General features: G+C 39.1%; 1 protein-coding gene across 1 annotated transcript; it reads right to left on the reverse strand.

Moving 5' to 3' along the window:
- Positions 1 to 2,781: 2,781 nt before the first annotated feature.
- Positions 2,782 to 27,682, reverse strand: saga (S-antigen; retina and pineal gland (arrestin) a). Its single transcript, NM_200559.2, has 16 exons — positions 27,591 to 27,682; positions 24,867 to 24,928; positions 22,503 to 22,563; positions 22,357 to 22,401; positions 22,067 to 22,269; positions 21,670 to 21,729; positions 18,462 to 18,529; positions 15,689 to 15,824; positions 14,844 to 14,928; positions 14,657 to 14,729; positions 12,209 to 12,346; positions 12,047 to 12,124; positions 10,472 to 10,486; positions 8,030 to 8,082; positions 7,911 to 7,920; positions 2,782 to 4,913 (listed from the first exon to the last, which is right to left on the reverse strand). The coding sequence occupies exons 2-16, from the start codon at positions 24,912 to 24,914 to the stop codon at positions 4,808 to 4,810; spliced, it is 1,179 nt and encodes a 392-aa protein (NP_956853.1). The 5' UTR covers positions 24,915 to 24,928; positions 27,591 to 27,682; the 3' UTR covers positions 2,782 to 4,807.
- Positions 27,683 to 27,862: the final 180 nt, after the last annotated feature.

The following is a 27,862-nucleotide window of genomic DNA, read 5'->3' on the forward strand; positions in this document are numbered from 1 at the left end:
CATAAACACTCGAGCACCCTGGTGAGGATATAGAGCTAGTCCAGTGTACCACGGCCTGGCCGAAAACCGCATTGTTCCTGCTGGATCCAAGGTTCAACCAGATAAAGAGTTTGCTGCAAAGAGAATAAATCCAACCCGGGCTCATTGTGGAAACGTAGCCCCGCGGACGTTTTTGCGGACCGCGATTTACGTCCCGGGAGGTACGTATTTGAGCGTTTTTGTTTTCGCGGATCCGCGAGAGGCCGCTGTGCGCGCTTTTTCGCGTCTCGGGCGCCTCTCGGGAGCGCGCGCCGTTCGCGGCCGCGCCGTTCTAGCGCGAAAAGCCGCCAGATCGGCCGACTCGGCCACCCTCCTCTTCCTCCTCCTCCTCCTCCTTCCCTAAACCCGAGCGACGGTTCGCAAAAGCCGTCCAGAAAAAAAAAAAAAGCAAAAGCCCTCGTCTTCGATTTCGACCGCGTTTTTGGATCCCGCCGCGTTCTCGCCCTTATTTTTCGGATTCCGTTTTTCGTCTTACCTGATTTCCGGAACCGCTGTTCCCTGGACTCGATCCCGGTCGTCGTCCCGCGGCCGGCTCCTCCTCCCCCTCCGGGGCCTCCAGCTCCTCCTCCCCCTCCGGGGCTTCCTCCTCCGACGCAACGCTGTGGGCAAAGCAGACAAACTGGCTGCATCGGGAAAGCCCTCCACTAAACGCGGCCTTACGTACCTCCGGCCACGTAAATCGCGGTCTCCAGAAACGTCCGCGGGGCTACGTTTCCAGAATGAGCTTGGGTTGAATAAATCACTTACATTCAGAAGATGAAATGCAATGAACGGGCAATGGATTTTGGATTTTTGGTCATTGGGAGCACTTTGGGATGCTCAAGACAGTTCTGGAGGTAATGAAACTGAACCACTTTGATGACGGACTTTGGCTGAGGCATTTTAGAAATAAACAAAACAACTTTTCAGATGATTTACAATGTGGTCAGTCCGCTGGTTTGTCCATTAAGGTCATTCCAGTTGTTGCCATTTTTGGTTATATCATGATCTGTTTAAACAAGATCATATGAGTTTTTTGATGCCCACATTGGAATTTACTCAGTAAATGCATTCACATTGTAGTTTATGCTATTTCTTCTAGATTAAAAACATTTATCGTACTCAAAAAGAAATGCATTTTCAAAATGTATGCTTTAATGCGATATTCTACTGCTGCTGATTTGATGCATTTTCAATTATTATCTTGATAATTTATAGCATTTAAAAATAAATACAGTAAAATTTCATTTTTACTAATGCTAGTAGAGGTGACCCTAAATACACTACCTGACAAAAGTCTTGTCGTTGATCCCAGTTGTAAGAGCAACAAATAATAACTTGACTTCTAGTTGATCGTTTAGAAAAGTGGAAGAAGGTGGATTTTTCCTGAAGAATCATCTGTTGAATCATCACAAAATGCTGCAGAAGACCTATTGGAACCCAAGATTTTTACAGAAATAGGTCAAGTGTGGTGAAGGAAAAATCATGGATTGGGGTTGCATTCAGTATGGGGGTGTGCGAGAGATCTGCAGAGTGGATGGCAACATCAACAGCCTGAGGTATTTAGACATTTGTGCTGCCCATTACATTACAAACCACAGGAGAGGGCAAATTCTCCAGCAGGATAGCGCTCCTTAATTCTCTATAGGTGAATTAGATAAACAAAATTGGCCATAGTGTGTGTGTGCGTGTGATAATGTGAGAGTGTATGGGTGTTTCCCAGTACAGAGTTGCAGCTGAAAGGGCATCTGCTGTGTAAAACATGCAGGAATGGATGGCGGTTCTTTCCGTTGTGGTAACCCCTGATAAATAAGGAACTAAGCCGAAGAAAAATTATAAAACATATTTTAAGCAAAGATATTTGTGGTATTGATTTCATGGGGATGCACTGGCTAGAAAGAAATCTATGAATCATTTACTAAGCTTTAGCATCTAGTAAATTCAATATTTGTTAAGCATTAACTCAGTATTAATAAGCATTAGTAAGCAGTTTATAACTGCAGATATAAATGCTCTATTCTTGACTTACAACCACATTTTTATTGTGTTTAATAATTGTATTTTCATAATTTGTTAGTACTTTATTTTTCATTAATAAATTAAATATTGCATCATTTACAAACCATTTGTATTTAGGAGTAGTTGGTGATTTTTAAGACTATTCAGAATGAGTTAGTAAATGATTAATAAACTATTCAAATCAATGTTTATATATTACTCAGGCATATGGTAATGGTTACTATATATGTTAATAAATGCTTTATTAACTCAACTTCATGCAGTTTTGTGACCTAATCTAAGGTGAGGACTATTCATGCTTTATAAATGCCTTATAAATGACGATTAAAGGCTCAGTATCAAATGAACAATAAATCTTTGCAATCTTTTGCTGAATAACAGGAGTGTCAAAATATGACATCAAATTGGATAAAACAACAACAATATAATAATTTAATAATATAATAAGATGCAATGTTTAAACTGTACAGTGATTTTATTTTAGATAAGGTTGCAAATATTTATTTTTCACTTAAAGTACAGTTTCATTTGTGTATTTTCAAACAAATAGGAATAAATAATGTGTTTTTTTTCCTGTTTAGAATTTAACTGACCATTTACTTGTCATTTATAAGGGATTTATAAAGCATAAATAGTCCTCACTTTAGATTAGGTCACAAAACTGGATGAAGTTGAGTTAATAAAGCATTTATTAACACACAAAGTAACTATTACTATATGCTTGAATAATGAGAATTATAAATGTTCATTTGAATAGTTTATTAATCATTTACTAACTCATTTTGAATGATCTTAAAAACATCCAACTAAATAAATGGTTTGCAAATAATGCAATACTTCATTTAGTAATGAAAAATAAATAAAGTACAAAAGTACAAGTATTAAGCACATTATGAATAAGTTTGTAAGTCAAGAATACAGTTTTTGTAGCTGCAGTTATAAACTGCTTACTAACATTTATTAATGTAGAGTTATTGATTAACAGATCATGATTTCACTATTTGCTAACGCTTAATGGTTCATAGTGTGTAATTATTAAGTGTTACCAAAAATCCTAAATAACAACAAAAAGAGACCTCTTTCGTTCCTCCTCCTTCATCATGCTTTAATCATTGAACACTCCACTACAATTCAGTATTTTATAACAATACAGTGTTTCATAATAATACATTTATTACAATAAAGGTTCTTGCTTCATATCACAAAGTTTTACAACTACTTAGATATGCATTTTGCAGCTTCTGTATCTGTATATAATAGGAGAAACAGCTCTCTATTAATTTTAAATTACAGGTCCCACTTCCACAGAGATCAGACAGCTGAAGAATGATTGATGGAGTATCTCTATTCATCTCTAATTGCAACTACAATCAGCAAATACACTGAAAAAAGTGATTCATTGGATTTACTAAATGTCTTTAAGGTATGTAGTTGCAAACTGTTTATATGGGCTGAATTTAAACAAATTACATTTAATAATGTTCAACTTTAATTCATTAATTTTCCTTCGGCTTAGTCCCTTATTTATCAGGGGTCGCCACAGCAGAATGAACCGCCAACTATTCCAGCATATGTTTTACACAGCGGATGCACTTCCAGCCGCAACCCAGTACTGGGAAACACCCATACACTCTCATTCACACATATACACTACAGCCAATTTAGTTCATCCAATTCCCCTATAGCGCATGTCACTGGACTGTGGGGGAAACCGGAGGACCCGGAGGAAACCCACATGAACATGGGGAAAACATGCAAACTCCACAGAGAAATGCCAACTGGCCCAGCAGAGACTCGAACCAGCGACCTTCTTGCTGTAAGGTGACAGTGCTAACCACTGAGCCACCACAATGTTCAACTTAATTCAGTGGTTCTCAAACTGTGGTGCGTGGACCACTAGTGGTACACAGGCTTCCTTTTAGTGGTACGCGGAGGAATGAAATATGTCATGTACATGCTAAACACATTTCAAAATTTATCAAAAATGATGATATATAATATGCCATATATGACATATACAACCCGGGCTCATTGTGGAAACGTAGCCCTGCGGACCACGTTTTCGGATCCCGCCGCGTTCTCGCCCTTATTTTCCGAATTCCGTTTTTCGTCTTACCTGATTTCCGGAACCCGCTGTTCCCCGGACTCAATCCCGGTCGTCGTCCACCGCGGCCGGCTCCGGCTCCTCCTCCTCCGGGGTCTCCGCCGACGCAACGCTGTGAGCTAGGCGGACAAACTGATTGCGTCGGCCGGCGAGCGCGAAGAGGAGGGGTGGAGCGGCGCCACACCGCCCTGCAGCGTTCGCTCGAAAAAAACCAAACCCGGCCTTTACGGACCTCCGGCCACGTAAATCGCGGTCTCCAGAAACGTCCGCGGGGCTACGTTTCCAGAATGAGCTTGGGTTGGACATATAGCCTATATTTCTGAGGTAATCTGCCACGTTTTTTATTTTTTATTTTACTGAGTTGTAGCTGCTTTACTGGGCCTACTACGCTACTGTATTTCAATACTGCTCATGTTAGTGGTACTTGGAGAGACAATTTTTTTCTAAGGTACTTGGTGAAAAAAGTTTGAGAACCACTGACTTAATTTATTTAAATTCAGCCTACATAAATAGTTTCCAACCAATTACCTTAAAACTTTTTAACATATCCAATGAATAATTTTTTTTTCAGTGTAACCGAGAAGTGCTCTTTCGCAGTGTTCTCTATATGATTTTTAACATCCCTAATTATGTACTTTACTATATCGAGCGATGCTTCGAGATCTTCTACACGTTCTCCTCAATGTTCGCATTTCCTTCATCCTCGTCCTCAGGCATGCCCTTCAGGTAGGTGCGCTTGAACTCCTCAAATACCATTTCTTCTTCCGCTTCACTGTTTAAAGCAACAGCACGATCACATGAAGGACAAGATACAGATACAGCACAAATATGTTATTGAGGTTGCAAAAAAAGGTAAGTACTGATATATAAAATAAACTAGAGACTAGAGAGCAGCTAGATTACTAATGTATGCCATTTATTTATGCAGGGATGTAAAATAAGGACTTGATGAAATATATACAGTTTGATATATATAGGACTTGATGATATATATACAGTTTGATATATATAGGACTTGATGAAATATATACAGTTTGATATATATAGGACTTGATGAAATATATACAGTTTGATATATATAGGACTTGATGATATATATATACAGTTTGATATATATAGGACTTGATGATATATATACAGTTTGATATATATAGGACTTGATGAAATATATGCAGTTTGATATATATAGGACTTGATGAAATATATACAGTTTGATATATATAGGACTTGATGATATATATATACAGTTTGATATATATAGGACTTGATGAAATATATACAGTTTGATATATATAGGACTTGATGATATATACAGTTTGATATATATAGGACTTGATGAAATATATACAGTTTGATATATATATAGGACTTGATGATATATACAGTTTGATATATATAGGACTTGATGAAATATATACAGTTTGATATATATAGGACTTGATGATATATACAGTTTGATATATATAGGACTTGATGATATATATATACAGTTTGATATATATAGGACTTGATGAAATATATACAGTTTGATATATATAGGACTTGATGATATATACAGTTTGATATATATAGGACTTGATGAAATATATACAGTTTGATATATATATAGGACTTGATGAAATATATACAGTTTGATATATATAGGACTTGATGAAATATATACAGTTTGATATATATAGGACTTGATGAAATATATACAGTTTGATATATATAGGACTTGATGATATATATACAGTTTGATATATATAGGACTTGATGAAATATATACAGTTTGATATATATAGGACTTGATGAAATATATACAGTTTGATATATATAGGACTTGATGATATATATACAGTTTGATATATATAGGACTTGATGATATATATACAGTTTGATATATATAGGACTTGATGATATATATACAGTTGAAGTCAAAATTATTCGCCCTCTTCTGAATTTGTCTTTCTTTTTCAAATATTTCCCAAAGGATGTTTAACAGAGCAAGGAATGTTTTACAGTATTTCCTGTAATATTTTTTTTTCTTCTGGAGAAAGTCTTATTTGTTTTATTTTGGCTAGAATAAAAGCTGCTTTTAATTTACTTCAAATTATTTAAGGTCAAAATTATTAGCCCCCGTAAGCAATTTTTTTCTTCATTTTGTCTACAGAACAAACCACTGTTATACAATAATTTGCTTAATTACCTTAAAGTGCACCTATTTTACCCCCTTATCAAAATTTAAGATGAATCTTTTGTGTCTCCAGAATGTGTCTGTAAAGTTTCAGCTCAAAACACCCATCAGATTATTTATTAGACCTTTCAAAATATTGGATTTTCTGCTCTGAACAACCATGTAGCTGTTTTTGTGGCCTGTGCCTTTAATGCTAGATCTCCCTACCCATGAGTTTCCTCATGCCTGTCAGAGTGTGCCCCAATCTCAGCCTTGGCTGCATCAGATAAACAACACAGTGACAGACATGGAGGCAGCAGATCTTACGTAACGTTTGTGAGAAATACTACAATAAGAGTTGCAACGATGAGTAACACACAATGCCATTACACACACAAACACTAACACACACGCACACACACACACACACACACACACACATTTTTTTTGTGAAAAGTGGGGACATTACATAGGTTTGCATTCATTTTATACTGTCCAAACCGTATGTTACATTGCCCTCACGCCACCCTACTAATAACCCCAACCATCACAGGAGTCAGTGTCCAGCTTTACTCTCTGATTGAACTCATCCTGTGGGATTTATAAGCTTTTTGAGAAATGAGGACGTCCCCAATGTCTTCATATTTCACCTCCGACCTGCGTCATACCCATGTCATTATACAGATTTGTGTCCTGATATGTCACAAAACACACTAATAATAAATACAATAAGAGTTGCAACGATGAGTAACACACAATGCCATTACACACACAAACACTAACACACACACACACACACACACACACACACTTTAACCTTTGCACTTTTTTTTGCACAGCATATGTGACAGGATACAGGTTAATATCCACTGCTGTATGGATATTTGTTATGTTAATGTACAAAATAAAATATTAAATTCGGCTGTGCTGATGAAGTATAGACAGTAAAATCGCTGTAATTCATTACAAACATGCACTGTTTTAAAAACATTTTAAACTTGTAAAACTCATTCTTGATCACAATTGATGATCACAGAGAGCTGAACAGATCTTTTATTCCTGGTTGCTTTTTGCACGTCCTGTCTTGTTGGTATGATTATATGCGTTACTACAGAGTTGTTTATACGTGGCTGTCAATCAATTCGGTGGGCGGGAAAACTGCACTCCTGCATCACGTTGTGGTCGGCCTCAGTAAAAGAGGGATTGGGATCCTATTTTAACAGGAAAGCTTTAAAAAGAGACTTACTGCGTTTTTATCACATATGACTGTGGACACACTATAGCTACACACAGTTCTGTCCAAACCGCTTACAATAGATGATTTTCAACATAGGTGCCCTTTAGCTTGCCTAATTAACCTAGTTAAGCCCTTAATGTCACTTTAAGCTGAATACTAGCATCTTGAAAAATATCTAGTCAAATAGTATTTACCGTCATCATGGCAAAGATAAAATAAATCAGTTATTAGAAATGAGATATCAAAACTATTATGTTTAGAAATGTGCTTCTCTCTGTTAAACAGAAATTGGGGGAAAAAATATAGGGGGGGGGTGCTAATAATTCAGAAGGGGTAATAACTCTGACTACAACTGTATATTAATAAAAAAGACTGACCTTTCCTTCACTTTAAGATGCAATGAAGAGAATAAAAGCAGAAAGAGACACATTTTTATAAGAAGATATGAAAGACATTTACATTTACACTGACATCAAGATGGGCTCTTATGAAATACCTGCGTCAGGCTTTGGGTGCATAAGTTGAAAAGGAAGTTCCACTCCGACCTCACTGATATGTCAAAACACAAATTATACATTAAAAGATCTCATCAGAACCACAGAAACATGTTTATGATATTAAAAGGGGTCATATGATGCCACTTTTGGGGCGACACAGTGGTGCAGTGATTAGCACTGTCGCCTCACAGCAAGAAGGCCGCTGGTTCAAGCCCCGGCTGGACCAGTTGAAGTTTCTGAGTGGAGTTTGCATGTCCTCCCCATGTTAGCAAGTGTTTCCTCCGGTTCCTCCACAGTCCATGTGCTGTAGATGCAACCCAAGCTCATTCTGGAAACGTAGCCCCGCGGACATTTCTGGAGACCGCGATTTACGTGGCCGGAGGTACATACGGCGGCGTTTAGTTTTTTTTCGAGCGAACGCTGCAGGGCGGTGTGGCTCCTCCTCTTCGCGCTCGCCGGCCGACGGCTCGCCTCCGAGTGGAGGGCTTTCCCGATGCAACCAGTTTGTCCGCTTAGCTCACAGCGTTGCTTTGGCGGAGCGGAGACCCCGGAGGAGGATGAGCCGGGGACGACGACGACCGGGATCGAGTCTGGGGAACAGCAGGTTCCAGAAATCAGGTAAGATGAAAAACAGAATCCGAAAAAAAAGGGCGAGAACGCGGCGGGATCTGAAAACGCGGTCGAAATCGAAGACGAGGGCTTTTGCTTTTTTTTTTCTGGACGGCTTTTGAAAACCGTTGCTTAGGTTTAGGGAAGGAGGAGGAGGAAGAGGAGGGCGGCTTTTCGCGCGAGAACAGCGCGGGTGCGAACTGAGACGAAAAAAAGCGTACACAGCGGCCTCTCGCGGATCCGCGAAAACAAAAACTGCTCGAATACGTACCTTCCGGGACGTATCTCGCAGTCCGCAGAAACGTCCGCGGGGCTACGTTTCCACAATGAGCCCGGGTTGTGTAGATTAATTGAATAAATTAAATTGTCCGTGGTGTATGTGTGTATGCCATGGTCCTCCAGTTTGGGGGTTGAGCATTGGGCTAACAACCATGTGGTTACGAAACACCAACATGGTGCGACTAAATATCAACTTCAATATAAATTGGCCCTGGGAGTAAGTTAGAAAGTAAGTATATGATGTCACTTTTAACAATTTGTAATATTTCAAGAGTTCACACTTAGCTGATGATTGATAATAAGCTTGTTTGGCGTGCTGTCCCGGGAGAGAGCTCTGAGCTTATAAGATCCTTGAGCCCTGGGCTCCTTCCTGTTGCAGGGCGAGAGGGGAGTTTGAGCTCATGTAGCTCTCGATGACTCCCCCTTCTGCTTATTGTAGTGTCGGATATGGATGCTGAGAAGGTGTACTCAGAGTTTGGCTAAATTATTAGGGTGCTTGTTTTTGAACTGGGTGAGGAAATCGGAGGACCCGGGGAAAACCCACACGATCACGGGGAGAACGAGCAAAACTCCGCACAGAAATGTCGCCTGGTTTGGAAGGGAGTTAAACCAGGGGTATTCTTGCAGTGAGGCAACAGCGCTAATCACTGTCCACCGTGTCGCCTATTTGAAAGGAGGGAAAGTAGGGTTGGGTGGGGGGATTTCTTCAAGACGAAGATATTGAGATGAGAAAAGTCTGGTTATTTATAGTGGGTAAGGGATCGTCTGACAGGATAATTAGTCATTAGCTTACGTTGGAACAGCTGTGAACAATTATGAGCACGTGATCCTCTCGAAATGTGTTTATAAATAAACTTCACAAGTTGTGGTGTCCCATTATGTATTTGTGGAATTCATCTCAAAACATCATTCATTATAGCATCTGTTGGCACTATTTTGTGTGTGTACCTTTAAAAGGAAAACAGCTGGTGCTCCTCCCTTTACCCTTTCAGAAGACATGGGCAAGTTAGGGAACGTCTCAAAAGTCCAATATGATGTAATAATGTCTATTCGTTCATTTTCCTTCAGCTTAGTCTCTATTTCAGAGGTGGCCATAGTGGAATGAACCGCCAACTTATCTGACATATGTTTTACACGGCGGATGCCCATCCAGCTGCAACCCAGTGCTGGGAAACATCCATACACTCTTATTCACACACACACTCATACACTACGGACAATTTTGTTTACTCAAACAAAGTTACTCAATGTTGTTTGACCTCAATGTGTTTGGACTGTGGAGGAAACCGGAGCACCCGGAGGAAACCCATGCGAACATGGGGAGAACATGCAAACTTCACAGGAATGCCAACTGACCCAGCCGGGACTCGAACCAGCAACCTCCTTGCTTGAAGGCGACAGTGCTAACCAATGAGCCACCATTTTTGTGAGTGAATTTGAGCTCCGTGACTTTGCAGAACAGAAAAGTACATCATGTTACCCCTATAAAATTAGATTTTATGTTTTGGATTTTTGGGATTTTGGCGCAAGATTAAAAAAAAAATTATATTTACCTGGATCCCATCATGCTGTGCAGAAGACAAACAAAAACATTAGGATGTACAAAACACACCACACACTGTAAAATATGTCTATTAAATAACAGTTTCTGTATTTATTTACGGTTGTGAATTGCATTATGGGAGCTTGATCTCTGCTCAGTCGACTTTTGATGTTGAAAATTCAACTCTACAGTTAAACAAAGCGACTTTTATTGACATTTTAGTAGTTTGAGATAACATATAGAGAAATGAGTCTGCAAAATAACATGAAATGTACGGGCAGCTTATTACAAGGTTTTTGTAGCGTAATATACAACACCAACCCAGACAATATTTGAATTTAAAATATTACTTCTCACCTATAAAGCTCTAAATAATCTAGCTCCTGTTTATCTAACCAACCTTCTGTCTCGCTACAATCCAACTCGCACTTTAAGATCTCGAAACTCAGGGCTTCTGGTAGTACCTAGAATAGCAAAATCAAGTAAAGGAGGTCGAGCCTTCTCTTTCATGGCTCCTACACTCTGGAATAGCCTTCCTGATAACGTCCGAGGCTCAGACACACTCTCCCAGTACAAAACTAGATTAAAGACCTATCTGTTTAGTAAAGCATACACTCAATGCATCACCTAGCGGGTTCCACACAGGCTTCTGCATCTTGCTTATATACACTATGAACAGCAGCTACGCTAATTATTCTCTTTATTCTCTATTTTCACCTGGGGATACTCATCCCGAGGTCCTCAGATTATGCGGAGTCACTGATTGGATCCAAGACCAGCGACGAGATGATCCCAAGGTTTCCATATCCGGGACCAGGCCATATCCTGAGCTGCTGCTGCGCTGATGGTCGTGGGGAGTGGAGAACATGAGTCTGATTCCAGCGACGCTCCAGGGACAGACGAGTCTTCGCTGAAGCCATCTTCCAGCCTCCACCACGGTGACTGAAGCTCTCCACAAGACTTTTGGCCAGCGGAGAAATTAAAATGGTCGTGCCCAACTGAGTCTGGTTCTCTCAAGGTTTTTTCTCTTCACTCCCATCAGGTGAAGTTTTTTTTCCCTCTCCGCTGTCGCCACTGGCTCGCATGGTTCAGGATTGGTAGAGCTACGCATCGATGAATTTGCTCTTCAGTGTTTGGACTCTCAGTAATGATTAAATCACACTGAACTGAGCTAAACTGAACTGAACTGAACTTAAACACTAAAAACTGAACTACACTGATCCAGTTACTATGACCATTTATGTGAAGCTGCTTTGACACAATCTATATTGTAAAAGCGCTATACAAATAAAGCTGAATTGAATTGAATTGAACAATATATCACTTTAAACTATTAAAAATGTCAATAAAAGTCTTTTTTTTTTTTTTACTTTTCAAGCTTAAAAGTTGTTGCAAGATAGATCCAGGTCTCATAATGCAATTTACAAGCATAAATAAATGGGGGAAAACAAAATCATGAATCACAAAATACAGAAAACTGCAAATGTGTGGATATCTTTAGATTAAAAAACAAACAAACAATGAATGTGTGACTTTTGGTGGGAATATACATAAGAAGACTACATTGTGTTGTGGGAATACTAACCCTCCAACAATAAGCTTCACAACAACTCTGTAAGACACCATGATTCCCAGAACTTCCTTCTGAACGCCTTCTTTAATGCTGCGATGGAGCAATAACACAATTAATATCCATTGTTCAATGATTTATTTAAAATGTTCACATTTTATGGTCACAAAGACTCACATGCTGGAAGAGGCTAGATTAGTATCTTCATGCTTTAATTTTCCATCCAGCGCAATTCCTCGGCGTTCTCTGTTATTGGCCAGCAGGGGTAGCAAAGTGTAGACTTTCTCCAGTTTGGCACCAGAATCAACAGAGTGCCTGCAGGCAAAATAGCTGCTTATTATTATACAGTTGGAGTCAGAATTATTAGCCCTCCTGTATATATTCCCCCCAATTTCTGTTTATTGGAGAGCCAGTTTTTTTCAACACATTTCTAAACATAATAGTTTTAATAACTCATCTGTAATAACTGATTTATTTTATCTTTGCCATGATGACAGTACATACTATTTTACTAGATATATTTCTAGATTTTTTAGACTCAGACTCTAACAAATTTATAGTTTTGTGGTCAATGCTACTAGAAAAATTACATGTTTTACAGTCAGTCCATGTTCTTGGCCGTTTACTTTACAACTATTAGAATTAAACGCCAAATTATTTGGCAAGACTGACGAGAGTGTGATCGTGAGGGACGCCTTCGGCCAGGGGCGATTTCTCTGAGCGACATGAGCACCCGAATGAACGAATGTGATAGTTACTAGTGAAGACAAAAGGTTCAAACATTTATCTAAATTATATTTTGATATAATCTTCTTAATGTTTTATGATTGGTGTCAGATAAAACTAAAGATAAATATATTAACATTCTAAACCACCTCATATTCAAATTGGAGTCAGATACGAGTTAAATTTAAAGTAAATCAACATTGTGCACCCAAAAGACCGAACACGCAGTGAACCTTCATCCCCCAGTGGACACCATCATTAGACCAACTGGCTGGACCCTACAACCAGGGGCGGACTGGCCATCTGGCGGACCGGGCACTTTCCCGATGGGCCGGCGTACTTTTTGGGCCGGGCTGATTCTGATTCTGCACATTGACTGATTGCTTACCTTTATCGTTTAAATTTAATGTACGTTATACTGTTATAATGGCTATTATTGGTTATTAAAACTGATATTCTGCAAAAGAGACGGGGTAAAGCTTGTTCTTTTCAATGGAAATGAAAGCCCTGTTTTGTTATAAATATTCAGAGTGAAGATGATGCTCATATAAATATGCAGCTACACGAGGCTGTTTGGTAGTGAAACAGCAAGCAGGATGAGGTGAAAGAGGTTATAAAGTACACTGTTCCCTTTGAAGATTTACCCATGCATTAGCAGGCAGTTCTTGTTATGTTTATTATTGAATATAGGCTGAGTGAATAGTGTATTGAATAAGCTAAATTGGCTGTAGTGTATGAGTGTGTGTGAATGAGAGTGTATGGATGATTTCCAATATTGGGTTGTGGCTGGAAAGGCATCTGCTGCATAAAACATACCTGGAATAGTTGGCAGTTAATTCCACTGCGGCAACCCCTGATAAATAAGGGACTTATGCGAAGAAAAATAAATGAATGAATAGTGTATTTTTTAGAACTCAACAAATATCTTTATGGACAGTATACAAAAATTAAATTGAGATTAAGGGTTTGTATTTATTTATTTCATATATATGGCTTTTCTGTTTTATAGAATATGAGTTGATAAAAATATTGGACGTGCATAGAGAGATAGCATTTTGATTGAATTTAGTGGGCCGCTCTGGCCCAAAATGCCAGGGCCGATTTTTTGCCCCAGTCCAGCCCTGCCTACAACCACATGTCTTTGGTCTTGGAGGGATACCAGAGGAAACGCACACAGGCACAGGGAGAATTTGCAAACTCAACACAGAAGGGCCTCCTGATCTAGCTGAGACTCAAACCTGCGACCTTCTTGCTGCAAGACTGACTAAACAAAATAAACATAGAAATGGACTGTTGGGTTTTTCGCCACCCTCCCGTTTTGTTATTTCTCCTGAAAAACTATTTCAACAGTCAAATTAAATAAATATTGCTTAAGGGGGCTAATACTTTTGACCTTAAAATGGTTTTAAAACAATTAAAACTGATTTTATTCTAGCCAAAATAAAACAAATAAGACTTTTTCGAGAAGAAAAAAAAATCATAGGAATCACTATGAAAAATTCCTTGCTGCCGACGCAGTGGCGCAGTAGGTAGTGCTGTCGCCTCACAACAAGAAGGTTGCTGGTTCGATCCTCAGCTCAGTTGGTGTTTCTGTGTGGAGTTTGCATGTTCTCCCTGCATTCGCGTGGGTTTCCTCCAGGTGCTCCGGTTTCCCCCACAGTCCAAAGACATGCGGTACAGGTGAATTGGATAGGCTAAATTGTCTGTAGTGTATGAGTGTGTGTGTGAATATGTGTGTGGATGTTTCCCAGAGATGGGTTGCGGCTGGAAGGGCATTCGCTGTGTAAAAAATGTGCTGGATAAGTTGGCGGTTCATTCTGCTGTGACGACCTTGGATTGATAAAGGGACTAAGCCGACAAGAAATTGAATGAATGAATGAACTGAACTAAACTGATTACCCAGAATCCTCTGTGGCCACCACCTTCATATAATTGTCATTGCAGTACAGCACCACGTTGGCGTTTTGTTCCACTAAATAACAGACAATCACAAGTGTTTTATGTTATATATACAGTCCGGGTGTACATAAGACTTGGTTAAACGAGTCAAAATAGCCTTAGTCTGCTGATTTGTTAATGCACTCACCGGAAAGGATGATGTTCCTCACATTTTTGTTGGATTGGTTATTGATTTTGACCCTTACGTTGATGGGTTCTCCGTGATAGTACGTCTACAAGGAAAAAATAAAATAAGATAATGTAAGAAAAACTGTAGGGTGACGTGGTGGCGCAGTGGGTAGCACGTTCGCCTCACAGCAAAAATGTTGCTGGTTCGAGCCTCGGCTGGGTCAGTTGGCATTTCTGTGTGGAGTTTGCATGCTCTCCCCATGTTGCTGTGGGTGTTCTCTGGTGCTCCCACAAGTCCAAAGACATGCGCTATGTGAATTGGGCATGATAAAATTGACCATACTGTGTGTGCATGAGTGTGTGATTCCAAGTGATGGGTTGCAGCTGGAAGGGCATCCGCTGCGTAAAAAAAATATGCTTGATAAGTTGGCGGTTCATTCTGCAGTGGCGACCCCAGATTAATAAAGGGACTAAACCGAAAATAAATAAATGACCAAAACTGTTATTTATAAATTTTATTTATTTATTTTCCTTCGGCTTAGTCTCTATTTCAGAGGTCAACCACAGTGGAATGAACCACCAACTATTTATGCAGCGGATGCCTTTCCAGCTGCAACCCAGTACTGGGAAACATCCATACACTCTTATTCAAACACACTCATACACTATAAGCAATTTCGTTTATTCAATTCACCCACGTCAACACTGGGAGAACATGCAAACTCCACACAGAAACGCCAACTGACCCAGTCGGGAACACGCGACATTCTTGCTGTGAGGTTGACTTTAACTGTACAAAAAAAAAATCCTCAATAAAAGCAATATAAAACATCATAATCTCACCAAAAAATGTTTGCAACCCACCTGCTTCTCCAAGCTAGCTTCCAAATGCAGCGGTTTGTCAGACATGAGGAAGTCACGGGTGGTCTCCACACTGGGAGCGGGTCCGAGCTTCTCTGGGGCATACTGGACCTTACGGATCATCAGACCGACTGAGCTCCTGATGTAGGTGGTGGACGGTTACAAGAACAGATATTAAAAGCTCAGAAATGAACTAGTAAGTGGTCTTCAAGGACAATACATACGAAGAGATGATGCCAACCATCGAGGACTTTGACAACACATGCACTTAATACACTTCATTAAACATGAACACATAGACATCACCTATACGCTATAAAACTGCAGGTTAACTTGTTTATATATAATAACTTATATTTGATTGTGACTTTAACTTAATTTGATTGTAATGCAACATTGTGCATCTGTTAGCTGCTTTGAAACAATAATTCATGAGTTCACACTCAGATATTTGACTGAATAGAATATGCGTATTTGGCGTGCTGTCTGGGGAGAGGGCTCTGAGCTCGGGAAGACACCCTAACTCGTGTTATTCCCCTTAACAGGATAAAAAGAGATAGGATCCGAGCGCAGTGTCTAGCCCGGCTCTAGAATACTCTCCCCTCAGATTTAAATAGGTATCTGGTTTAATAGTGTGGAGTTGGGATGGTGGAGGGATGCTGAAGTCGAGGAAAAAGGAGGTATGACGTGTTTGACTATTTATAGGGGTTTGCTCTTAAGCTGATTGGATAATAGAATGATTGTGATTGTGAGTCTCGTCAAAGACTGATTGTGCTCCTCCCGAAATTTGTTTACAAAACATCACTTATTGTAAAAAGCGCTATACAACTTGAATTTAATTGATTTGAATCTTTACACACTAAGGTGTTCCTAGCTTTCTGGAGCGTACTGGACTTTGTGACTCGCTGTATTAAACTTTTGATTGTGATAATGACAGATTTATTTTTTAGACAAGAGGTGAATCCTGCAATCTTTTTTTGTATGCCATTGTAAGGGATCTTAAAAATGTATAATTTTTCCTGTACATGAAATAGGATCGACTTTGGGATCGACTTAACCAATGAGAAACATTGCCCCAATGACAAAGCACACCAGCAAATTCACACCACTAAAATCAAAGCATGTGTAATAGATTCCGGACAATTCAAATTCCAATTCCGACAAAAAAAAAATCTATAAACAAATGTAAACAAAGTAGACATACGCTGTAAAAAATGTTAGGTTCCCAAGACAAATCGATTAAGTTGTATTATTAGGTAAATTAGGTTTTAACCAAAACTCAAGAATTGTGTTATTTCAGCTCATTTTAAATAAGTAGTTTGAACAAACAGCAAAAATAATTCTTTTAGAGTGTATTTAGCATAATCATTGACTTAGTTGAATCACTTTAACTCATCATAATAATCATTAATAAATAATTGAAAAGTTATTGTAGTGTACGTTCACGTATTTTATGCAAGTTTTATTAATCATACCTCAAATAATTTCCATAAGTAAGCAATAATTATGTTGTTTTTTTAAACTTCTATACTGTTGGTCTACAATGCTTCACAGCCTACATAAACTATACTCTCTCAACACACAACTCATGTTAACTTAAATTATGTTAAGGACAATTGGTAGTACAAGTATGTCATGGCAGACCTGGGGTCCGCTCTTCGTACGTGGATTACTCAGTTAGCTGGATTTGGTTATTGACGATTTGACACGATCCAGGATCGTTTCGTTTTTCAAAACTGATCCGAGAGTTGTTGTCATAGCAACAGTTCTGGTAGATCAAACCTGGTCGGGAGCAGGCTCAATTCATATAAACAGGATTAGATCGGCTCAATTCAAGCAAAGAAAATACTGAAAGTATGTACCGAAATCTGATAATTTCTTACAGTAGTAGTTATATACACTTAGGAAAATAGTAACTATTTTTAAATATATATATATATATATATATATATATATATATATATATATATATATATATATATATATATATATATATTAATAAAACTTATGCAATCTGCTCCCCCGAAATGAAAGTATAAAGACTGCCACCTGGTGGTGCAAAGAGAAAACTTATTGATATGAACTTTTTATATCGCTTTAGTACAATTTGTGTCTGATAATGCACAATATGTGACTTTTTAAAAGCAATAATACATTTATGCAGTCATAAACATGTTTTGACAGTTAATATGCTGGTGATTTGATACTTCACAAAAGTTGCAGATGCCTTTACCAATATCAATATGTTTTTGTAAATATCCAGTTATTCTTTACACCGATTAAAAAATGGTTTCTATAATACTACTATAATAAGGAAAATCAGCTAACTGTAAAACTAAAGAGATCGCTCTTCACACATGAAAGGGCCATACAGCCCACAACAAGGTGTAAAGTTATTGCTTATCCTATTTAACAAACCGTTTACTGCTAATTTGATGTAATTTAGCTCACATGGATAATTGAATATTAATCAGATGATGTCATTACGCTGCTATGCCGTCAGCCAATCGTTCCATTGCTGATCTTGATTTCGGGGATCGATAGATCTGTCCTTCACAATACACGTAATGATCTCAGATCAGTTCATCCAGACATTTTAATCTGATTCGCGAACCTGTTTGAAGAACCAAATTAGCCAGAGATCTGTTATCAAGATTAAAAGATCCAGGATCTGCCTAATCATCTTAGATCATTTAAGCAAGTTACGAAGAATGGACCCCAGAATAGCACTATCCAGTGTTTCCTTCATATGTTATAGAAAAAGATGAAGACTAACCGTTTGCGAACTTTGGCATCCTGGCTCTCAGCACAGAAGGCTTTCACCTCAAACTCAACAGCACAGTGCTGTGAAAACAGATGAGATACTAAAACAGAGGTCATACAGTACATCACAAGCATACTAGAGAAACAATTATGTCAGAGTAGGACCAAAGCCTATTTAAGGCTACCCTGGAATCATTATGCTAAAAGCTAATGCTAAAACAGCTGACCTGGATAGCCTAGGACTCAGAGTCTACCCTCAAAGGGTCTCTGCACGGCCCTGGCCGTGGGTCACGGAGAGAGGTCTGGCTGCAGACTTGGTGCAGATGCAATCTGAGATGCATCTAATGCTTTTTAATGTGCTCACCTAACCCCACCCCTCACAGTGACATCACTAGCTCCATTGAGTGCATTGTGTCTGACATTGCATCTCTGAGCGATGCAATCTCAGCTTTCATCATAAAGGCTGTATCTAGATACTATTGAGGTCACGCTGATCACTAGATGCAGAAATACCATATAAACTAGCCTTAAATGACTGCATGGCCGACTGACCCAACACACCCCTCCCCTAAACACAACATATAGTGTTTTTGAAAGCTGATCTAGAAATTAAAGAAAAGCCCAGCACGATTTTACCACGTTTTCAGATGTTTTATTTCACCACGTTCTCTGCCTTTATTTATTTTCGTTTGTTTTACCTGCTTTCTGGAATCGTTCTTCTTCGCTGGATTTGAACCCCTATAGCTTCACGGCTGCTGTAATAATAATGTTACTACAAGGCGCAACGACGAGTAGTGCAAGCTCTTTGATTGGTCGGCTTGGTAGCTGTGACAAGTGTGGGTGGTGCAGAGAGTCCAATAGGGCGAGTGTTTACAAGTGACATCAATCCCAATCCAACAATTACTTTACGACCCACCTCCTCCCTCCCCGCCACCACGGTCTTCACTTTGCGATCGCTTACTCATCATCCACCCACCAACCCCTGGGATTTTCACTTTGAGCACATGCCCCTCGAAGGGTCTCATGGCCCTGGCCGTGGGTCACGCCGATTACTCGATGCAGAAGTATAAACCAGCCTTAAATGACTGGATGACCGACTGACCCAACACACCCTTTCCCTAAACGCATCCTATAGCGTTTTCGAAAGCTGATCTAAAAATTAAAGAAAAGCCCTGCACGATTTTACCACATTTTCAGATGTTTTATTTCACCACACTCTCGGCCTGTTGTTTATTTATTTGCTTTTGATTGACCTGCTTTCTGTAACCGTTCTTCGCTAGACCCCTATAGAGACGATTATAGTAACGACAAGTAGTTCAAGCTCTGTGATTGGTCGGCTTGGTGACAAGTGTGGCTAGCGCTGACAGCCGCGAACCCGATGGAGCGAGTGTTTACAAACACAACTTATAGCATATTCGAAAGCTGATCTGGAAAATAAAGAAAAGCCCTGCACAGTTTTACCACATTTTCGGGTAGTTTTATTAGCATGTTCTCGGCCTGTTCTTTATTAATTTGCTTTTATTTAATTTCTGGAACTGCTCTTTGCCGGACTTAAACCCCTGTTGTCACCCAAGGCCGCTGATGTACACAGCGAGCCACCAGGGCAAGCTTGTAACATTTGAAAAGCCATCAACGAGGAGGTAAGGGGTCTGCCAGTAGCGGGAAAAGGAACAGAAGCCATCGACATCAGTGTCATACCCTTTTTCAAGAGTTCATTAGATATTGCTTCATAATAATAGCAGGTTTGGAATGCTGATAATTGAGCCTAGGGCTTCCACCCGGTGTGAGTATGTAACGGGGTACGAGACCAGGTAGTTCTCAAGAGCTCCCCCTGATAAAGGAAGAAAAGTTGGGGTGGATGGGGGATTTTTAAAAAAACGAAGATGAGAGAGTAATACTAGACGGTAGGGATGTAACAATATTGTAAATACCATCATACCGCAATAGTAATTTTTTTCAATATGACTGTTGGCGCATGATTTAATAAAACTATATTTCTGAGAAAAGTTTGCTCAGGCGAATGAAGCGAACGGAAGGTAGAGAGAACTACAATTTCCATCAGCCTAGGCGTGGCCATGATCCTTTGCGGTCTGTTGACACTACAGATCCAGTAATGCGGAAATGGAGTGTGTTGCTAGTAGCAGGGAAGAAAAAGAGCTGGAAATGATCGAACCTAAAGCGGGTTTTAAATCGGATGTGTGGAAGCATTTCGGTTTCTTTCTAAATAGATATGAAAAAGGAGAAAAGGTGACAGACAAAGAAAAAAACGTATGCAGGCACTGCCAGACTGTGGTTAAATATAAGTAGGGGAATACGGCTAAAAACAGTCATGGGGACTGCAGAACACAGCACACTTGTTAGATTGATGCAGACATTGACTTGTACCGCAAAGAGACCTATATCTCACTCATGGCTTGTCCTCTCAAGTGGTGGAAAGACATTGCACAACGTTACCCACTGCTGTCAACCTTGGCTAAATCATATCTCTCTGTCCCAGAAACCTCAGTCCCAAATGAGAGGGTTTTTTTCTGTTGCAGGGGACATGCCCAGAGATCCCAGCTTTGACCAGATTATAGTTATATGATAATTTTCCTTAAAAAATCCATCTCTATCTAAGTGAGTGAGTGATTAAATGTTGAATGTGATGAGTTTTCAACAATACTAAATTGAAACTTTATGTTTTTTATATGGTTTAATAAATTTTTGTTAATAAAATTGAAAACTTGAAGTTCCTGTTTCGAAACTTACAGATAGATGGCTAATTTGTATGTCATTGATATGTTCAGTGCTAAGGTACATAAACACTTTTGGCACTTTTTTCGAGTCTTTTCATTAGTTTTGTTTTTCCTGTAAATTATTCAATAAATACCGTACCGTGCCATTCATATCAAGGTATTACCGTACCGTGAAATTCTGATACCGTTACATCCCTACAAGACGGGCTATTTATATTGATCTTAAATTCATCCGTTTGGCTTCCGATTACGAAGGGGGGATCAGCTGCGATCAACCATATCAAGTGCTACTCTTGAAATCAGTTTGTGAAACTTCACTTACAGATAAAACTAACCCAAATGTACCTTGGAGCACATAATTTGTGCCCTACAGAAATGTAGACTTGGGTACATATTCACGATGAGCCTGTGTTGCAGTTATTTAAAGAACAACCCACAATTTGAAAAGCAAAACGAGGAAAAAAAAAGTAAATAAAATAGAGATACCTTTCCGACATCTTTTGGGGCTGGCTGCAGTCCAACTGAGCAGGGCAAGTTATCAGGGAACTAAAGAAACAGAAATGAGAAAAGTCTTTCTTATCAAGTTGCACGTGGTATAACCAATAAAGCAGGGGTTTTCAAGCTCGGTACTGGAGGGCCGGTGTCCTGCAAAGTTTAGTTCCAACCCCGATCAGACACACCTTGGCTAGCTAATCAAGCTCTTACTAGGTTTTCTAGAATCATCCTTGCAGATGTGTTGGAGGCAAGTTAAAATCGGCAGGACACTGGACCTATAGGGCCGAGTTTGAGAACCCCTACCCTAAAGGTAGATGATTCGACACCATGGTACCTTTTAATTTTGCAAAGATGTCTAAATTAAATGACATCACATGAAGTCACTTACTTCAAAGAAAAAGGGGTAGGCATTGTCCCCCAGTTTGCGCAGTAGTTTCTCCTGCACTTTGGTGAGAATGCACTGCTCTTTGTCCTGCAGTGCGGGGTAGACCTGCCGGGTGGAAATGTAGATCTCTTTCCTAAACGAGATACCCAACACCTCTGCGTCGTCATCACGGCCATACCGGAACACGCATGACAATGTGACATATGCTGGAGGACGACACAGAGAGTCTTGTTATAGTATGTCTGAATGATCATCTGGTCACTTTTGGTGGAATTGTGAATTAATTTAGTGACCTTTTTTGCCCCTCAGCTGTTCAGGGTCAATAAGAATGACACCGTCTGATGCAAAAGAAAATACAAAGTAGAAGTAAATGTAAATGAAAGATTATATGTTAAAAATAGATACATTGAAAAACAGAAATGCTGATTCAATGACTTACCCACTGGATCTACTGAGTCCACTCGGTCAACAAAGTCTCTCTTCCCCATATACACACCCACCTGAATGGAAAACATGGATTAATAATGAAGGCCTATAATCAGTGTCTTTTTTACAGCTTCATGAATTTAATAGCTTACTGCATGCATGTCCAACACACATCTGAATCATATTTTGCTGTGACAATATTTAGGGTGAAATCAGGCCAACTTTTTGCAGTTGACCTGTGACCAATGAAAAGTGTCCCTATTGATACAACTATCAGTACTCTGTTGTCTCTGCTGTCAAGCAAATTCATCAAACCTAAACTTCAGTTTTTTCCAAACTCACTGCTGGGGCTTCTTCACTTTCTGTTGGCTTTTATTTTCATTCATTCATTCATTCATTCATTCATTCATTCATTCATTCATTCATTCATTCATTTTCTTTTCGGCTTAGTCCCTTTACTAATCAGGGGTCGCCACAGCGACCAACTTATCCAACACATGTTTTACACAGTGGATGCCCTTCCAGCTCCAACCCATCACTGGAAAACATCCATACACACTTATTCACACACATAAACTACAGTCAATTTTAGCTTAGCCAATTCACCTGTACTGCATGTCTTTGGACTTGTGGGGGAAAGCACCCGGAGGAAACCCACAGGTATACGGGGAGAACATGCAAACTCCACACAGAAATGCCAATTGACCTAGCCAAGGCTCATACCAGTGACCTTCTTACTGTGAGGCGACAGCACTACCTACTGCACCACCGTGTTGCCCAGCCTTTTAGTTTACAGTTTAAAATTTTTTGGGTTCAATATGTCTCAATATATTTTATTTGGCTATCCCTGCTTATCTAAATGAACTATAGTGTTCTGCACCCACTAGTACATTTGAAAAAAAAAAAATACTTGTTGTAAGCTTAGTCCCTTTATTAATCTAGGGTCACCACAGGGAAATAAACCACTAACTTATCCAGCATATGTTTTACACAGCGGATTCCCTTCCAGCTGCAACCCATCACTGGAAAACATCCATACACACTCATTCAAGGACATTCTAGCTTACCCAATTCACCTATACCACATGTTTTTGGTCTTGAAGGGGTAACCAGAGCACCCGGAGGAAACCCACGCGAACATGGGGAGAACATTCAAACTACACACAGAAATACCAGCTGACCCAGCCGGGGCTCGAACCAGCGACCTTCTTGCTGTGAGGCAATTGTGCTACCCACTGCACCCCGTGCTGCCTAAAAAGTGTCATTTAAATTGAATTTGTCCATATTTACTTATCATTGGGTTATGACAACCCTGCATTTTCAGAATTGGGGTCAAATGTGGATAAACCCAACCTTCAGGGTAAAAGTTTTTATTAAAATTTTATTTGTCCAAATTTTACCTTTTGCTGGGATACGACAACCCAGCATTTTTAGAATTGGGTCAAATGTGGACAAACCCAACCTTCAGGTTAAAAAGTGTCATTTCAATTGAATTTGTCCATATTTTACCAAACCTTGGGTTAGGACAACCCTGCATTTTCAAAATTGGGTCAAATGTGGACAAACCCAACATTCAGGTTAAAAAGTGTCATATAAATTGAACTTGTCCATATTTTATCCACGTTAGGTTATGACAACCCTGCATTTTCAGAATTGGGGTCAAATGTGGACAAACCCAACCTTCAGGGTAAAAGTTTTCATTTGAATTTTATTTGTCCAAATTTTACCTATCATTGGGATACGACAACTCTGCATATTTAGAATTGGGTCAAATGTAGACAAATCAAATCATTAGGTTAAAAAGTGAAAATGTCCATATTTTACTTATTGTTGGGTTACGACAACCCAGCATTTTCAGAATTGGGTCAAATGTGAGGAAAGTCGGTAACCATTAGTGACCATTAGTAACAATTCTTCTGTATGTCTTCTTTTCTCCAGTTTCTCTGACAATCCAAACACTTTCAGGATTAAATAGGGACAATAAATTCTCAAAAGTGTGACGAAAATTATCCTTTCTATGACCTGAAAAGCTGAACATGATTCCCATCAAGCAATTTTGTGTTTAATAGACATCTAATAGAATCTAATATACATCTAAACATAGATGCCGTAGCTAAAACAAGGCTAAATATTGGCTATTAGGAAAAATCTAATAGACAAGTGCAAAAATAGACTATCAAATAGATAGATTAGACAAACTGTAGTCATTCATTCCTTTTTCAAGTATTGTTAGATGTCTATTTCACTGACAGCCCAAATTTAGTCTTGATTTAGCCAAGCTTTCTATGTTTAGCCATCTATCAAACACAAATTACTACTGGGTTTGCTAAGATCATATAAACTTTCCTAATGTTTAGAAAATGTTACTCAAACTTACCGACTTGTCTTTGGAAATTTTCTTGAAAACGACATTTTTTGGACTCATTGTTGTTGAGAGACCTGAACACAACAAGAAATGAAAAGGTCAGTGATTAATATCAAGCCATTGTGTAATATAAACCAAACTGCAGTCTACTAAACTGACTGTAATGGAAAAGTCCTTAAAACAGTAATTTACAATTATATACATCATTTTGAATGTGACCCGGGACACCAAAACCAGCCATATATATATATATATATATATATATATATATATATATATATATATATATATATATATATATATATATATATATATATATATATATATATATATATATATATATATCTGCTTATTGAGATTTATACAGCAGATGACTAAATAAGCTTTCCACTGATGTACTGCATGATTGTTAATAATAGAAAACTTTCTATCAAACACAAAACAAAAACAAAACTAAACAAAATCTGTATATTGATTAAACAAACACCTTTAAAAATATTCAAATTAGGCTATTAGTGTCACGATCAACAGGAATCTAGCCTGTGCAGAACTGCACATCTGCCACTATATGAAATACAACTCCCAGAAGTCTTTGCACTCCCACACCAGTTCCTGATTCCCCCTGAATAGACACACACAGCTGGAAGCTCATGATAGACTGATTACTCGGACTATAAAGACAACACATTTACCACACATTTCAAAGCGGTTCCCTGTGTTAGCCTGTCTGTGTTTTGATCCCTGGACTGTTTACCCTATTTACGACCATTTTTCTGCCTGCCCTGACCATCGCCTATTATGTGGATTACTCTTTGGATTTTCTCTGTTGTTGTTGGTGCTCCTGTTTACCCTTGCCTGTACGACCATCCCATTTTATAATACGGCTGCATTTGGAACTATCTCTGTTGTCAGCACATCCTGTCATAACAATTTGCAATTTACACTCAACAGCCACTTTATTAGGTACACCTGTCCAACTGCTCGTTAATGCAAGTTTCTAATCAGCCAATCACATGGCAGCAACTCTATGCATTTAGGCATGTAGACATGGTCAAGACGATCTGCTGCAGTTCAAACCAAGCATCAGAATGGAGAAAAAAGGTGATTTAAGTGACTTTGAATGTGGTATGGTTGTTGGTGCCAGACGGGCTGGTCTGGGTATTTCAGAAACTGCTGATCTACTGGGATTTTCATGCACAACCTTCTCTAGGGTTTACAGGGAATGGTCCGAAAAAGAGAAAACATCCTGTGAGCGGCAGTTCTGTGGGTGCAATTGCCTTGCTGATGCCAGAGGTCAGAGGAGAGTGGCCAGACTGGTTCCAGCTGATAGAAAGGCTCATTACTCAAATATTATTTGAGTTATTAGTAACTCAAATAACAACTCGTTACAACCGAGGTCTGTAGAAGAGCATCTCTGAACGCACAACACGTCCAACCTTGAAGCGGATGAGCAACAGAAGACCACACCGGGTGCCACTCCGGTTAGCTAAGAACAGGAAACTGAGGCTACAATTTGCACAGGCTCCCCAAAATTGGACAATAGAAGATTGAATTTCTTGACTTCTCAATTTCTGCTGTGACATTCAGATGTTCGGGTCAGAATTTGGTGTCAACAACATGAAAGCATGGATCCATCCTGCCTTGTATCAACGGTTCAGGCTTCTGGTGGTGGTGTAATGGTGTGGGGGACTTTTTCTTGGCACACTTTGGGCCCATTAGTACCAATTGAGCATCGTGTCAACACCACAGCCTGAGCCTGAGTATTGTTGCTGACCATGTCCATTCCTTTATGACCACAGTGTCTCCATCTTCTGATGGCTACTTCCAGCAGGATAACGCCATGCCATAAAGCGTGAATCATCTCAGACTGGTTTCTTGAACATGACAATGAGTTCACTGTACTCAAATGGTCTCCATAGTCACCAGATGTCAATCCAATAGAGCTCCGTTGGGATGTAATGCGGGAGATTCGCATCATGGATGTGCAGCCGACAAATCTGCAGCAACTGCGTGATGCTATCCTGCCAATATGGACCAAAAGGAATATTTCCAGTTCCTTGTTGAATGTACGCCATGAAGGATTAAGGCAGTTCTGAAGGCAAAAGTGGGTCCAACCTGGTACTGGTAAGGTGTACCTAATAAAGTGGCCGGTGAGAGTTTATTGCTAATTAAACATTACGTTTTGTTATATTTAAGGAAGGAAACTCACACAAGATTAATAAAATGATATTTTACATAAAATAAATGAAATAAAAAATGGCTTTGCAAGACTTAAAAGAGGCTCATAAAAACATAAAAATGCTCATTACTCATTGTTTACCCACAGGCACACTGTGAAAAATGCTGGGTTCCACACTGTAAAAAGTGATTAGTTGATTTTACTTAAAGAAAAACAGTATAAGTTGTTGCCTTATTATTATTAAGGTAAACTTTGTGCATAATTATATAAGTTAAGTCAATGAGTTTTCTGACATTTTTAAAGTAAATCAATCTATTGCTTTTTTAGCAAGGAACTAATCGCTTTTTACAGTGTACACAATCGATTTGTGTTCGGAAAACATGAAGAATTTAAGTTAGCTTATTAGTTTTTACAAAATTAAATAGACTTGACACAAAACATTTAATTTGTCAACAAAAAACCTTAATAGTTGTGTTTTTTCAGCTCATTTTAGATAAATAGTTCAAACAAACAACAAACAGATAATTCAAAATCAATATTTTTAATAAGTTTCATACCTTGTAGTGATGATTGCTGATGACTAATTGCGCAGCTTGAGGACAGAGAGAGCAGTGACCGGTGGGGTGGAGCTGCTATTTGTACCCAGGATGTGTATGGTCCAACTAATCAGGTTAGCCAGGGTTATAGCAATCCCTTTCACCCATTCTTCAGCCTTCACAAAATGGACGGATGGATTATGATACAGAGCCATGCTTCCTTACCTGCCTGAGCGGATTGGGTCAGTTCGCCTTGGTCAGCACTGGGGGAGATTTACTATCCACTGACACAA

This window comes from Danio rerio, chromosome 2, assembly GCF_049306965.1.
Source record: "Danio rerio strain Tuebingen ecotype United States chromosome 2, GRCz12tu, whole genome shotgun sequence".
NCBI classification, from domain to species: domain Eukaryota; kingdom Metazoa; phylum Chordata; class Actinopteri; order Cypriniformes; family Danionidae; genus Danio; species Danio rerio.

Excerpts from the sequence above, each read along its gene's own strand:
- saga (NM_200559.2), bottom strand. The coding sequence starts at position 24,914 with ATGAGTCCAAAAAATGTCGTTTTCAAGAAAATTTCCAAAGACAAGTCG. Across the intron at positions 18,530-21,669 it reads CCCCAAAAGATGTCGGAAAG|CACTGTGCTGTTGAGTTTGA; the intron begins GTATCTCTATTT and ends CTGTTTTCACAG. Across the intron at positions 14,929-15,688 it reads AAGCTAGCTTGGAGAAGCAG|ACGTACTATCACGGAGAACC; the intron begins GTGGGTTGCAAA and ends TTTTCCTTGTAG.